The 13,784-nt window shown below is 38.7% G+C and overlaps 2 protein-coding genes across 2 annotated transcripts; both read right to left on the minus strand.

The window, feature by feature from the left end:
• Positions 1-651: 651 nt before the first annotated feature.
• Positions 652-3,756, minus strand: LOC5577993 (odorant receptor 94a). Its single transcript, XM_021853347.1, has 3 exons — positions 2,667-3,756; positions 2,343-2,594; positions 652-826 (listed from the first exon to the last, which is right to left on the minus strand). Exons 1-3 carry the CDS (start codon positions 3,489-3,491, stop codon positions 749-751), a joined length of 1,155 nt encoding a protein of 384 aa, XP_021709039.1. The 5' UTR covers positions 3,492-3,756; the 3' UTR covers positions 652-748.
• Positions 3,757-8,053: 4,297 nt separating this feature from the next.
• LOC5577992 (odorant receptor 94a) lies at positions 8,054-9,526 on the minus strand. The gene is given in 2 exon segments (XM_021853348.1): positions 8,054-8,247; positions 8,310-9,526. Coding segments are annotated over 2 exon segments (1,131 nt in total). The 5' UTR covers positions 9,384-9,526; the 3' UTR covers positions 8,054-8,190.
• Between the last annotated feature and the right edge of the window lie 4,258 nt (positions 9,527-13,784).

The following is a 13,784-nucleotide window of genomic DNA, read 5'->3' on the forward strand; positions in this document are numbered from 1 at the left end:
AGTCGTAAATTTAGTAGGGTAATTACGACGAGTGCTGTAAAAGTCGAGTTCTGCAACGAGTTTCGTACATCATTTTTTGCAATTTCGTAGAAGACCACTTGAGGGTATCAGAAATTATATCGGAATGCATTCACCTTTATTTTTCAATTTCTGAAAAATTGTTGTGTTATGATTCATTACGCAACTCAAAACAGTTGCGTAATGAGAAAGCGTTGCGTAATGAATCATTACAGCACTGATTTCAGTTGTGTAATGACTATTCCCGCACTGCAGACTTCAGTGCAGGAAAGTAGGCCGTTTCATGACAGGCTGGCGTGATGAAAAACGGCCTATTACGATGAGAAATTGCAAAAAAGAGTTTTTGCAATTTCTCATCGTTATAGGACGTTTAAAACTTTTCATGAAAATATCGAGTTAGAGAGGAAAACTTGCATGGGAAATTGAAACAGATAGCATCGAGTCAGGGAACATCGAGTTAGAGAGGTATCGACATATAGAGAGATCAAAGTATGCTAGATTGAAGGGACCGAGTTACAGAATATCGAGTAAGGGAGAGAAGACTGTGTCTCCGGAATCAGATGACCAATGATCCAAATCGACACAAATTTCTAATATTTAGATAAAGAATGATGCTAACTTTAGAAGGGCTAATATTGTCTCTCCTTTAGGCACTCTCAACAATTTTGCACCTTACCTTCTCAAGACCTTTACAAGCGAAAGCTTGTCATAATGATGAAAACAACATGGTTCACGGTTGGCCTTGTTTCCCAGAATCCACTAATGTATTTTGTAGTACAGCAAAGAGCGAGTATGCCGAGTTCAAAGTCTGAAACGAATGTAATCAAATTATGACATTTAACACGTAAGTACAAATTTTACAATTATGTTAAGAATACGAATAGGCGTGGAGGAACAGTGCTTTCCCCCTACTTTGATTCCCAATGAGTTTGAAAAGATGTCAATATTGAAGGAAAGTAAAAATTTTGAACTGTACTTCTTCCGAAAACAACTTACTATTTAAATACATAGTCATACCAGAGTTTCCTATTTTCCCGAGATTTGATTTTGAGTAGTTACTTAACGAGAAATAAAATTGACAATTCCCGTTAATTCCCGATTTGTATTGCATAATTTCTGGAAAATAATGTCGACGAGACGGAACATGACATGAAAAGAGAATTGTGTGATAACTTTTGTTTGAATATTTAATGAAATTGAACGTTCAGGGAAATGGGGGAGCAGAAAACTATTTTCCGGAAAACGGGAATCCTAGGAAATCTCACTATTCGGGATTGAAAACCCTAGTCACAGGAGTGGTAGCAACCAAAAAGCAAAATAAGAGTGTGTTGCGATATTGGAAATGAGGGTACGCACGCGATTCACGGACGGTATAAAATATAACTTTATTGACTACATAGTACAATTGATGAAAACGTGTGAATCACTTGCTATCGCAAAATCAAACTGATGACGTCTTCCGGGCCGTACACCGACGATCGTGTGAGTAAGTTCAAATGGAATCCCTGGGAAGAACTTCCAGAGGGAATCCCTGAAAGAATTTTAAAAGGGGTACTAAGAATTCCACTAAAGAATACCCTAGAGAAGTTTCAGAATGGATCCCTGGAAGAATTCCAGAACAAATCCATGGAGGAATTCCGCTGGCTTGGTGCCTAAAGGTGCTTATCATTAGGATAAGTAAGAGATACGGAGACGAGATCTGTTTTCGTGTTTAATTCAATGTTTAGCCAGTTGTAATTTGGGCACCGTGTGTATTGTTTTTCTCTACCTGTATATCGTTGCCCGTTAACATCCTCTGACGTAGAAGAATGCTAGGATCAATCCATAGAATACACAAGGGAATTCCACAAGGAATCCCTGGAGGAATTTCAAAAGGTATCCCTGGAAAAATTCTAGAAAGAATCCCTGGATGAGTTCCAGAGGGAATTCCAAAAGGAACCTAGGAATTTTTTTTTTAAAGGAATCCCTAGAAAAATTCCCTGGAGGAATTTTTAAAATGTATCCCAGGAAGAATTCTAGAAGGTTTTCCTGAAGAAATCTCTGGAAAAAAATCTAGAAGGAATCTCTGGATGCATTCCATAAGAAATCCCTAGAGGAATTTCAAAAGGAATGAAGAATTACAGAAGAAATTTTTGGGAGGAATCCCTGGAGGTATCCCTCGAGAAACCTCTGGTTGAATTCCAGAAGGAAGCCCTGGATCAATATCAGATGGTATCCCTGGAGGAATTCCAGTTTACACGATTATAGATGAACGATTTCATTGATATTCTATATTTAGTAACCATTCGTGGATGGTCACTACCGTTGACCACATTACAACTCACCGTGCCAAACGTATCCAAACTGTACTGAAAAAATCTACCGGCCTTCAACATCATTGGTTTGTTGGTGCGTATCATCAGCATTTTCACTGTTCGACGAGTCTCCGAGTCGAACCGATACCATTCGCACGAGTACAACGCATTGGTGAGGCGTTGACTTTTCCGCGTGATTTCGTTTCCATAATAGCAGGGAAGATAGATTTCCACGGTCATTGACAACAGGTACATCATCATCCCGATGGCAACACCTGCGTTCTCACGGATGTCGATCTATGGGAGATTCATTCATTAGTATTTTTGAACGAACCAGTGATTCAGCGGTTTTACACTGGATATGCGGAAGGCTGTCGCACAAATCGTTATCGCACTGACACAGAACTGTGTGAATGTCGCAGGAGAGTAGACTCGTTCGATATCTTGGACGAATTGTTCCACCAGTTGCATGTGGCGATTATGGTGGATCAAATTCCGCCTTTGCAAGTGCACCAGGTAATCTTCCTTCAAATCCTCGAATCGCCTTTTCAAAAAGTCCAACTGAATCCCTGCGATGGCCAACAGGTAGGTTATCTGAATATCCCCAGAGACATTCAACGCACAGTGCATCACCATACCGCTCACTTGATAACTAGCGATGAGTAGGTAGTTAAATCCATGATCCGGACCATATGGTACTCCAAAGAACCAAGAGAACGTCGGAAGTTTGTGCATACCTTCGAAGATGTGAATAGCTGTGCTACAGGCAGTAATGACACTAACGGTCAGATAACCCATCAGAGCGCCATTCAAATGGCGTAAAACTCTTCGATGCCGTTCTTGCTCACATGGGCACCTCGGAGAGAATTCTTCCGAAACAGATGTTTGCAAAAGTTGAAAGGTATCCTGGAACCGGCAATAGGTGGTGACCACCTTAACGAACATAGAAGCTTCGGTGAGGATGATGAAAATAGTATCTTTCCAAAGGATTTCGGAGTTTTCCTCATGAAGAGCACTTATGATCATGGCAAACAGATACGCAAAGAGGAATGGAATGTTGAGCACCCAACGGTAGATACGATAGCGTACTGATTGGTTGTTTTCTCGACTCAGACCGATTATCCGATATATCCACAGGATAACACGAACCGATGAAATCAGCTCACCCTGCGATGCCATATGTGAGTGATGCGTGTTGTTACCGTCTGAACGGGGAGGAGTCACTTGGGCGACTAACAATTTTGAATCATATAATTAAGTCAAAATAGGTGTCGTCGGCTGTGTCAAGCTTTATAAAATAGGGATTAAAATTTTATAAATGATTTAAAAGTAGCCTTGCACGACCCGATGTTAAATATTTTACATTACCTTTCCTCTGAGAGGCCACTGAATACGTAACCGACAGCTTTGAGCTTGAGGGGCCCAGATAGCCGTAGCGGTGAACGCGCAGCTATTCAGCAAGACCAAGCTGAGGGTCGTGGGTTCGAATCCCACTGGTCGAGGATCTTTTCGGGTCGCGAATTTTCTCGACTTCTCAGGGCATAGAGTATCTTTGTACCTGCCATACGATATACGCATGCAAAAATGGTCATTGGCATAGTAAGCTCTCAGTTAATAACTGTGGAAGTGCTCATAAGAACACTAAGCTGAGAAGCAGGCTCTGTCCCAGTGGGGACGTAACGCCAGAAAAAAGAAGAAGAAGCTTTGAGCTTGAGCACGAATATTCTGTTTGTGCGGTGGGTCTACCCAAAATGGGATGTGACGATCCGCACGTTCGTTTTCTCTACCGAGAAACATGAACCGTCGATTAGTGAAAAAGAAGAACTAAATAGATAAACGTATGTACTTTGAGTGAAATAACAACTGAAAAAAATCAAGGTTGAACCTTGAACTAAAACAATTTTCGGAGCCTCAAAACAAATGTACACAAATTGAATTATTACGCGTAAAACGAATGCTTAGTGTAACTGGGAGTGGGACAGCTATGCTCAGAGTAACTCTTCGAACACAGAGCAAGCTTGAGTTACTCACATTTTGCTCGATCACAAGAATTTGGATGTCTTAGTGGCCAAGGCAAAAAATGCAACACATCAATCATATCTCCCGTGGGAAATTGTTTTCATTACAGTCATCATGAGTAGTGTCTGACAACAATATTCGATGCCTCATGAACTCTAGAGGAAGTACCATAGAGAATCATTAATGTTAAAACTGAACGAAGTTATTTCATGTCCGAAGTTGTAGTAATTGGGGAAATTGAATTAATATTTGTTAACAATTTTTTATGTGAACTCGAACCAACTTCTTCTATGACCTATGTTTTCAATTTTACTAAGCCTAGAAAAACGATAATGCTTCTAATGGAGTTTTGTCTTTTGAAGAACTAGCTTGCACTCCTAGCAATGCCTGTACAGCTTAGTACAGTCGGGAAATGTTTATCAATAGATATTCTGCGTCTTATTTCATATTTTAATTTACTTTCCTAGATACGTTAAATAAAGTTAGTAATCACACGTCAAGCCCACAAATCTATTGTTTATTTTGTTGTTATCTCCTGAATACAAGACTTTGATAGTGCTTGTTACAGAAATAAAACACTTTCAGAACAACTGTTTTTCAACTATTTCTGCTTTTCCTGAAGACCTGGAGCTCAATAACACACAGACCCATCGTCTAAGTATCCATGAAATGCAAAAAACAGCTTGGGGAATTTGACCACAAAATTCTGATCGTATCGGGAAAGGAAATTTCTTATCCACGTAAACGCACGTCATTGATACCCCAGGTTTCGACATAATAAGAGGTTGCTACATGAGTTGCTATGTGCATTTGAAATCAAGCAACGAGAGTTACTCAGAGTTGCTATTTAACTCAAGAGCTAGCTCAAAAACAAATGCTGTCCAGCCCCTTGTAATGTAATACATATAACACATTATTATAACAGGGCTGGTAACGACAAAGTACCAAAAAAATAAGATTTTTCTCGTATACCTATGGCCCGTTGACTGCTCTACAAACTTGAAGTTATACCATAAACGTTGTAAAAAGACAACGCTTAGAGGTTGGCAGCAGGAATGGGATATCTCCACTAAAGAAAAAAGGACCCATCGGCTAATACCAAATATGTCAAATTGGTACAAAGATCATGGGGAAGTGAACTTCCACTTGAAGCAGTTTCTGTCAGGACTAGGTTTCTGTATACAGTACTTGCACAGTCCATGTTTTGAGAAATCGCATGCTCACTATATGCGGAAGGGACACGTCACCGAATAAAAGAGGTTTTCATTCAAAATCAGATTTTTTTTTAAGACACTCCCTGTTCGTGGCCGCTACTGTGCCGGACTCAGTTGATCTGAAGCTTCTTAATCGATACAGATCTATTTTCAACTTATCTATATTTACGATATTTACATCTAGTTTCACTCTCTCCTACTCTTTTACTCTCACACCGAGCTGGTAGGAGAGAGCTCTGTTATTAGTGAGGCTAGCTGCCTGCGAAGAGGGTCAGTTTGTCTCAGTCACCATCTGATACTGACGGAGGATGGATCTTCTTCTTCTTCTTCTTCTTTCTGGCATTACGTCACCACTGGGACAGAGCCTGCTTCTCAGCTTAGTGTTCTTATGAGCACTTCCACAGTTTTTAACTGAGAGCTTACTGTGCCAATGACCATTTTTGCATGCGTATATCGTGTGGCAGGTACGAAGATACTCTATGCCCTGGGAAGTCGAGAAAATTTCCAACCCGAAAAGATCCTCGACCGGTGGGATTCGAACCCACGACCCTCAGCTTGGTCTTGCTGAATAGCTGCGCGTTTACCGCTACGGCTATCTGGGCTATCTGGGGAGGATGGATGTGCTCCCCAAAGCACGGTCCTCCGTGAGGCGTCTTCTGGTGGCTGGACGGGTTTTTCGTGGAGGGGCTGGGAATCGAACCCATGACCTTCCGCTTAGGAAGCGAAAGCGTAACCTCAAGGCTACAACCGGATGACATTACGAATCTGCGGCTTGAGATTTTCCAGAAGAAAAGAGAAAGTTATCATTGGTACCTATTGTTTTTTTTTTGTATGGTATTCAGTTGGAGCTGCCTGACAGCTTAACTTGTCAAGGCTGAACCCTCGGTCTGTATGTCTAGTCGAAATGGTTTTGAATAATTTGTCATTCAAGTGCCATTCTGATTACTCCTGTCTTTTACATAAGATTAGAGTCTTAAATGTCAATTGTCGTTAAGTCTTAACAAAATTAGGCTGTTTAGTAGTAGTTCTAGTTAAGTTTATTATTTGTTGTTAAAAGTATTTATTGGCCATTAAGTTCATATATCCTTAAAGAAAAAAGTCGCTTTCCTTGTCTGTTCAACAATTTTTCGAAACTAGCAAGTGTACCCTAATGATCTATCTCAGCGTCTTACTTTCCATAGTCATTTTTATAGTGAATATTGAAGAGTAAAGTTACCTTAGGCTTCTATTACAGTCTCCTACAAGAATCACTTTTCGGTGGCAAATGCAATGCTTCACAACGCCTACTTTCTACTTGTAAATTTTGCGGAAATGAAGCTGGAATTAGATTATTTATACCGTTGTTACAAAAGAGGTATTTCTTATTATGACAATGTAAAAACCATATTAAAATAAGATTGTCGCCACTTATTTCTACTCAGTGAATCCGACCACATCCGAGATATTATTGCGTCTATGCCATATGAATTATGACGCGGCTTCAAGCAAAAAATGCCAAAATGTGATACCACCACTACAGGTTACGCCTTTGGTTTCCATCATATGGGCTAATGGATTATGCCCTCCCATCGCGGCAAGGTCGCATAACCAAGGGGAGGGAATTATCATTGGTATTTGTTTTAACCTTCAAAATATGCGTTTGAGAACTTCAATCCTCAAACACTTCAGGTTTTTTCAATAAATAAAAATAAATTCAATAAAAATTATGCAGTTTTGTAAAACATTAGTAGGTGTCCGCCTATTTGGCCGAATGCCTTTTGGCAAAAAGGGTCGTTTGGTCGAATGGCGCACTAAAAATTAATCAGCTTGCTACAACGCTGATGAGTAGGATTTAAAAATGCGGCACAATGAATGATAAACTATTTAGTTTGTATATGTTTATGTTGTTATCGGACGTTATGTTTGTCACCAAAAGAAAGATAAAATCGACTTGTTAATTTAGGACGAAGTTGTGAATTCCGCGCATCGTGTTAAGACTCTTGGCTGAAGGCTTGTTGGTTTGGAGGTTACCAGCGGTGTGCTGGAATTGATTTTGAAAGATTTTATCAGATGTTTTTCCTTCTTTTAATTATAGACTGTTCCTTCGAGTGTCCCTGAAGTTATTACACATCAATTTTTTTTTTTTCGAAGACATCAGCATTATTTGCTGATTCCTACAAATCAAATTGCTGATTTCAGTAGAAACCTGCTTATTTTTATAGCCTTCAATCTACTGAATATCTTTGCTGAAGACACCAACCTTCTAGCTGTAGGATCTTGAGATACAGATGATTGGAAAAAAATGTCAGTAGCGCTACATAGCGGATGAATTCTCAGTCAGATTTTTTATTGCCAGATAGTCCTTGATCTACTGAACAACTTTGCCGAAGACACCATTTTTTCTAGCTCATTTGGATGATGAGATAACCGTTTGAGGCAAATTTTGAACCCCTCGTGTCCACGTCCTAGAAAAGGGTGAGGTGTCTAGGAGGATTTCTCACAAACAACCAATTGCATTTACTTCCACATTTATTTCAAATTAATCCATTTACTTACTAATCTCCGAATTGGGGTCATTTAAAAATTCAAGATACGTCCTGGGTTTTTAAGGGTTAATGATTCTTACTATCCTGATATTCATACTATTCCTATGTACACTTATGTTTTTACTTATTATTTTTGCTGTTGAGAACGGCGTAAACCGAATAGGCTGTGTTTAGAGTCTGCAAAGACAACAATTGTTGTAAGTGTTGTTTTTTATTTTGAGACACACTACTCTTCTTACCGATGTGAAAGCCTCTAGGTTGAAATTGAAAAATCCCCCTGCCTTCAATCGAATCGACTCACTGGTGCGAAGTGTCATCATTTTCAGATCTTTCCGGTCGCTCATTGCCAACCGATACCATTTCGAGGTGTACAATGCATTGGTAAGTTTTTGGCTCTTAAGAGTAACATCATTTCCAAAGTAACATGGTAGGAAGATCTGCGTCAACATTGACACCATGTAGAAGAACATCGGAATTGAGGTGCCGAGATGATCGATAATACTGATCTGCGAAAAGAATGTAGGAGGATTTTTTTTATATTCGTTATATCCTATCGTAGCAAGTATTACAGCCGACAAACGGAATACTATGGCGCAAATGGTTATACCGCTGGCACATATCTGTGCAAAAACACACCACGAAACTGTTCTCTCGATCTCCCGTGCAAAACTGTGAAGTAAAAGCGGTATCAGAAACCTTCCTATCTTCAGATTTAAACTATTTTACTCATAAATTCGATTGTACTGTTGAATCTGCTCCACAAACGTCCTTTTATAATAGTCTTTTTCAATAGTGGTTCCCGTTCCAGGAACCGGCAGGCTGGCAAATTTACAGCTGAGCAAATCCAACTGCTGACCGGCTACTGAAAGCAGGTAGGCAATGTTCATATCACCGGATACGTTCAACGAGCAGTGCCCCATCATTCCGATCATCTGATACGCGAAAAGAATGTAGTAATTGTTCAGATGATCCCTATCCAGCGGGACCCAGAAGAACCAATTGAAGAACGGCAGCTTCAGACGGTCATCAAACAAAAATCCCAAATGTGTCCAAGCAGCACAAACACTGCAAAAGTAGTACATCAACATAACTTTGCTGAACCGGTCGAAAAAACGATCATATTCCTTTCCATGCTTGGGACACGTTGGCTGAAACTCCTTCGAGATTGTGGTTTGAAGCAATCGGTGAATGGTTTCGAACTTGTACACAGTAATGATGGTTTTGGTCAACATCGCTATCTCCGTAGGAAGAATAAACAAAATCTCCACCCAGAGTTCTTCAGAATTTTCGGTGAAAAAAGAACTAGTGAACATCGAAAACAAGTATATTCCCGTGAAGAAAAAATGATAAATTCGACGGTATGCTCTGTAAAAGGGGCTTTCATCGTCGGTTGCCCATATACCGAGAATTTTCCAGATCCAAAACGCCACCCGTTGACTCGGGATAAAGTCGTCGAATTCACCCATCGCAGAAGATAAAATGGATGCGAGTACTGGCATAGCTCTCAGGTAATGAGTTGTATTTGTACAGAAAAGTTTTGTTCATGAAACCATCAATTTTATGGGAGGAGCTGCCAGGGAAAACTTTTTGATCAAAAGACCATAATTCTTCACTGGTTGAGTGAAATGATTTGTTTCAAATTTTGGTGAACTTTATGATTACAGTTTAGAATACAAAAATAGATGGTAGCGATATGTAGGAGATAGTATTCAATGTCCGTTTCAGTTCATTCTCACAAATGGTCGATGTTCAGACAGTGTTTTTTAATGGTGTCAGGAAACCTTACCCAAGCATTTGAAATATCAAAATATTTGCATTATGCATTTGGATTGAATTAGACTTGTTCAGTTCTCAAACTCTCTCAAGGGATTTTTATATTTAAGCTAAGTAAGCTGTTCAGCTCAAGAAAAGTAAACATTTTTGCGCAAGAAATGGTCAAGAAATTTTCTACAGTGAGCTCCATTTGAATCAACATTTCTTTTCAACTGCGTACTGCGATCAAAGAAAAATGCTTTTCTTGAGCATTTCTTGCAAGAAATTTCCCACGCTTCGAGATAAGCGATTACTTTTCTGTTGAAGTGCATACTTCCCATTAGAAGATAAATTGCTGCACTTACCTTCTGGTACTGACGAAGGCTTACCTCGTGATTAGAATAACATATTTCTCACAATCAGGAGCACATAAATGTACTGACGAGTCTCCAACCAAACCGTCTCTCAGCTCATCGGAATCCTAGTGTGCTGCGCTATCCGGAGGCTCACGAAAATTTTGAAAGCGCGCGGTGGGTGATGTGCACCCGGTAAGGCTCGTCGCATGCGCTGCTCGCCATCCGTTTCCAAGTTGTGAAACAACTGCTTAGTAACGGAGAGCCTTTACAACTATTTTCGCCTCATTACACTATGGACGGATTCCATACAGACTGGCGGCCAAAAATATTTTTTTCATCTCCTGTCGTATTTATGAGTTTTGTGATACAAATTTGACGTTTGATTAAAAAAAAAATTCGAGACTAACTTTTGAATAGAGCCTATAGCGAAATAATAAGTTTTGTTACTTATTATGCATATAAGCTATTTATGCGATTAACGTTGTGCAAACCATTATAAATATAAAAACTCACATAGAAATAATGATATGAATGATTGAGCGATATTCAGTTATTCTCTAAATAAGTTTTTAACTTTTTTTAATCGAAAATGGTTAAAGTATTAAAAAAAATCAAAGAGCCCTAAATTAAAAAATTGCAAATTTGTGCAGCTAAATTCTTCACGATCGTTTATTTTACATTCCTAAGTACCCTTGGAAATACATTTTAGCCTGGGACAACTTGGGACAAAAAAGTATGGGATGTATAAAGTTTCGATAAAAAATCAAATACATTTTTTTTAGCGCTCTCCCCGCACAATGTGTACCTTGTGTTTACACTGAATTCTTTATTTTTCGTAAAAACTGTAACTTTGATACACTGTATCAATTAGACTATAAGAGATTTTGCCCTGATATTCCAGAAATATCTTAATAGAAGTGTTTACTAAGGAATGATGTACCAGAAAAACCTATCAGAACAAGTCATTTTTTCGATTATTGGCCACCTGATCGCCCATAGTGCATTATGCAGGTGTCTAGATGATCTATATGATATGGTCGAAGACTCGCGATCCGAGAATTACAATTTAGATTCTCGTTGAAAAATTGTGTCATCACTTCAATTAAGGCTAAGTAGCCCGTCATTCGTTTTGGCAACAATGATGGCTTTTCAGCTTGCATTTCAAAGTGTACTTCAAACTCAGTATTGATAGTTTATATTGACTTGAAAATGTATCACTGTACGCGCTAACATGCATAAAGTATGCTGATACTTTTTCAGCTGTGTCAGTGCAAAACCAACTGATTTTCTTTGATTGGAAATCGTGAGATGAATAAGCAACAATCATCAACGATGCGTACAAATTTCAATGACGGCCTACTTCACCTTAAATTGCTGAATTTTAAACAGAACATGAGACGGAGCGCATGAGACCTCATTGAGACACATCTTAAGAAAAATGAGGCGCATCAAAAAAGGTCACACAATATACAGCGCTCCCGTGCGCTTGCAAGCAATGATGCTCCTGCACCTAAGTCTACAGCATGTGCACAGTAACTTTACTCGTGATCGACCCACTTAGATCAGGCCTTCCCAACTTTCTGTATCGCGGACCTAATCTTAGAAGCAATATTGTTCGGTGGGCCATTGTTTTTTTTTTTTTTTGTTATCAAGTCATCAAGAAAAGTTACTAATGGAAAAATGGAAGATAATTGGCACTGAGCATCCTGCTTAGTATTCTATAAAAATCTCTTCCATGATGCTGTAAATGTCTTGCCTAAGATTCTGTAAGATTTATTCTCAATAATCAATATAACACCAGAATCTAGTCTAGGATGCTGTTTGAAATCCTATCATAGACTTTGTAAGAATTATGTCCATGATTTTACTCGGGGTTCTGTTAGAATAACATCCCAAATTAAAAAAAATCTTGCCCAAGATTGTCTGTTAATCATGTGCATGATTCTATATTTATTTATTTGAACTATTTTTTTTTAATTTTCCTGAGGACCCAGCCTATGGTGTTGCGGAAATACCTCTTAAGATTCTGTAAAAATGTCAAGGTCCAGCCAATGAAAATGATGCTGTGTCTTTACAGAACCTTATGGAATAGAACCTTTTCATAACAAATGTTGTTAAATAGAGAAATTTGCTTTTGTATATCAAAAAGGGGGTAAAAAATGTTTGGGTAGAGAAATAGTCCTTATAATCCTGGAAATTCAATCAAAAATTGAAATAATCAGCCTTGTTTTGTTGTAACTTTAAGTTTCTAAAACTGTCATAACGAGCCTGATATGAGAAGAGTCTTCACAGCCTTCGCTGTGATTCCTCCAAATATTTGTTACCGAACAATTCTCCCCTAACTTTTCAAAAGAACCTACACTACCCACCATAAGTATGGAATCGTTGCAATACTGAGTATTGCAGCACTTTTAAGTGTAGCATCACCCAAAATCCAGCGAATTTTTTTTTTTCAAAAAAAAAAAAAATCGCAGGGGCTCAAAGACGTGTTTTTTAAGATGACCTCAAAAATACATTGATCTAGCACTTCAGAATCACGAGATAATATTTATTTTAGGTGATGCTAAACTTTGCAAGGTGCTGCAATATTCAGTATGAGTGTTGCAATACGCGATTCCATATTTATGATGGGCAGTGTATATAACATTGTGGCTCTCTTTGCTTACATTTTTTTGGATCTACCAAAATTTTTGCACGATGACTTGAATGACTGTTTCATCGATTTTGAATAGTTTTCAGATTTTCCTGCCAAAACTTCATGAGTGCTCTTCAAAGAACATAAGATTACGATTTTATTTACACATTGATTTAAAATTTTGGTCGATCCAATGCTGAGTAAAATTAGCCATGCTCTTCAGTGTTTTTTGAAAAATTTCACTACTTTCACTACTAAAAAATTAGTTTACAAAATTAAAAAAATGTTTATGTAAAAATGCTCAAGAAGCATAGGCATTGAAGACCGTACAATTCGTAGTTGCTACTCCGTGATTGGCCGGAATAATCAAAATTGCACAAGGAACGAACAGACGTAGCTTGGGAGCAGCATACCATCTTCAATGTACAATTTCGAGGACTCCAAACTTAGTAATGTCAATAACGACGCCGACCACGTCCTTTCGTTTATCGGGGAAGGGACGGAATGTCAGTGTGACGTCCATTGCTACTAGAGACCGAGATCACCTCTGCATCTCCACGTTTTCACAGGAAGGAGTTTTGTTAGTGGGAGGGATCAAAATCTACATTATCAGGATTCACCTTGGTAAATGATGCGATTCATGTAGCCTCAATTTCAAAAGTTATCTATCAGTACGTCGACATTTTTAATGTCGAAATATTCAAAGTTTGTTTTTGAAAATTGCAACAAATAAATAAAACATAGGTACGTGTATCTCAATTAATAAAACAGGAATAAGGGCTTTTGCCGACACTTATAGTGACGAACGATTCATAGTTTGCATAACGATTTAATAAATGTAACCTTCCTTAGACAAGTGGTAAGAGTTCACGGCTACAAAGCATAGCCATGCTGAAGGTGTCTGTGTTCGATTCCCGGTCGGTTCAGGATCTTTTCGTAATGGAAATTTCTTTGACTTCCCTAGACATAGA

The sequence above is a fragment of the Aedes aegypti genome, chromosome 3 (genome assembly GCF_002204515.2).
Source record: "Aedes aegypti strain LVP_AGWG chromosome 3, AaegL5.0 Primary Assembly, whole genome shotgun sequence".
Taxonomy (NCBI): Eukaryota; Metazoa; Arthropoda; class Insecta; order Diptera; family Culicidae; genus Aedes; species Aedes aegypti.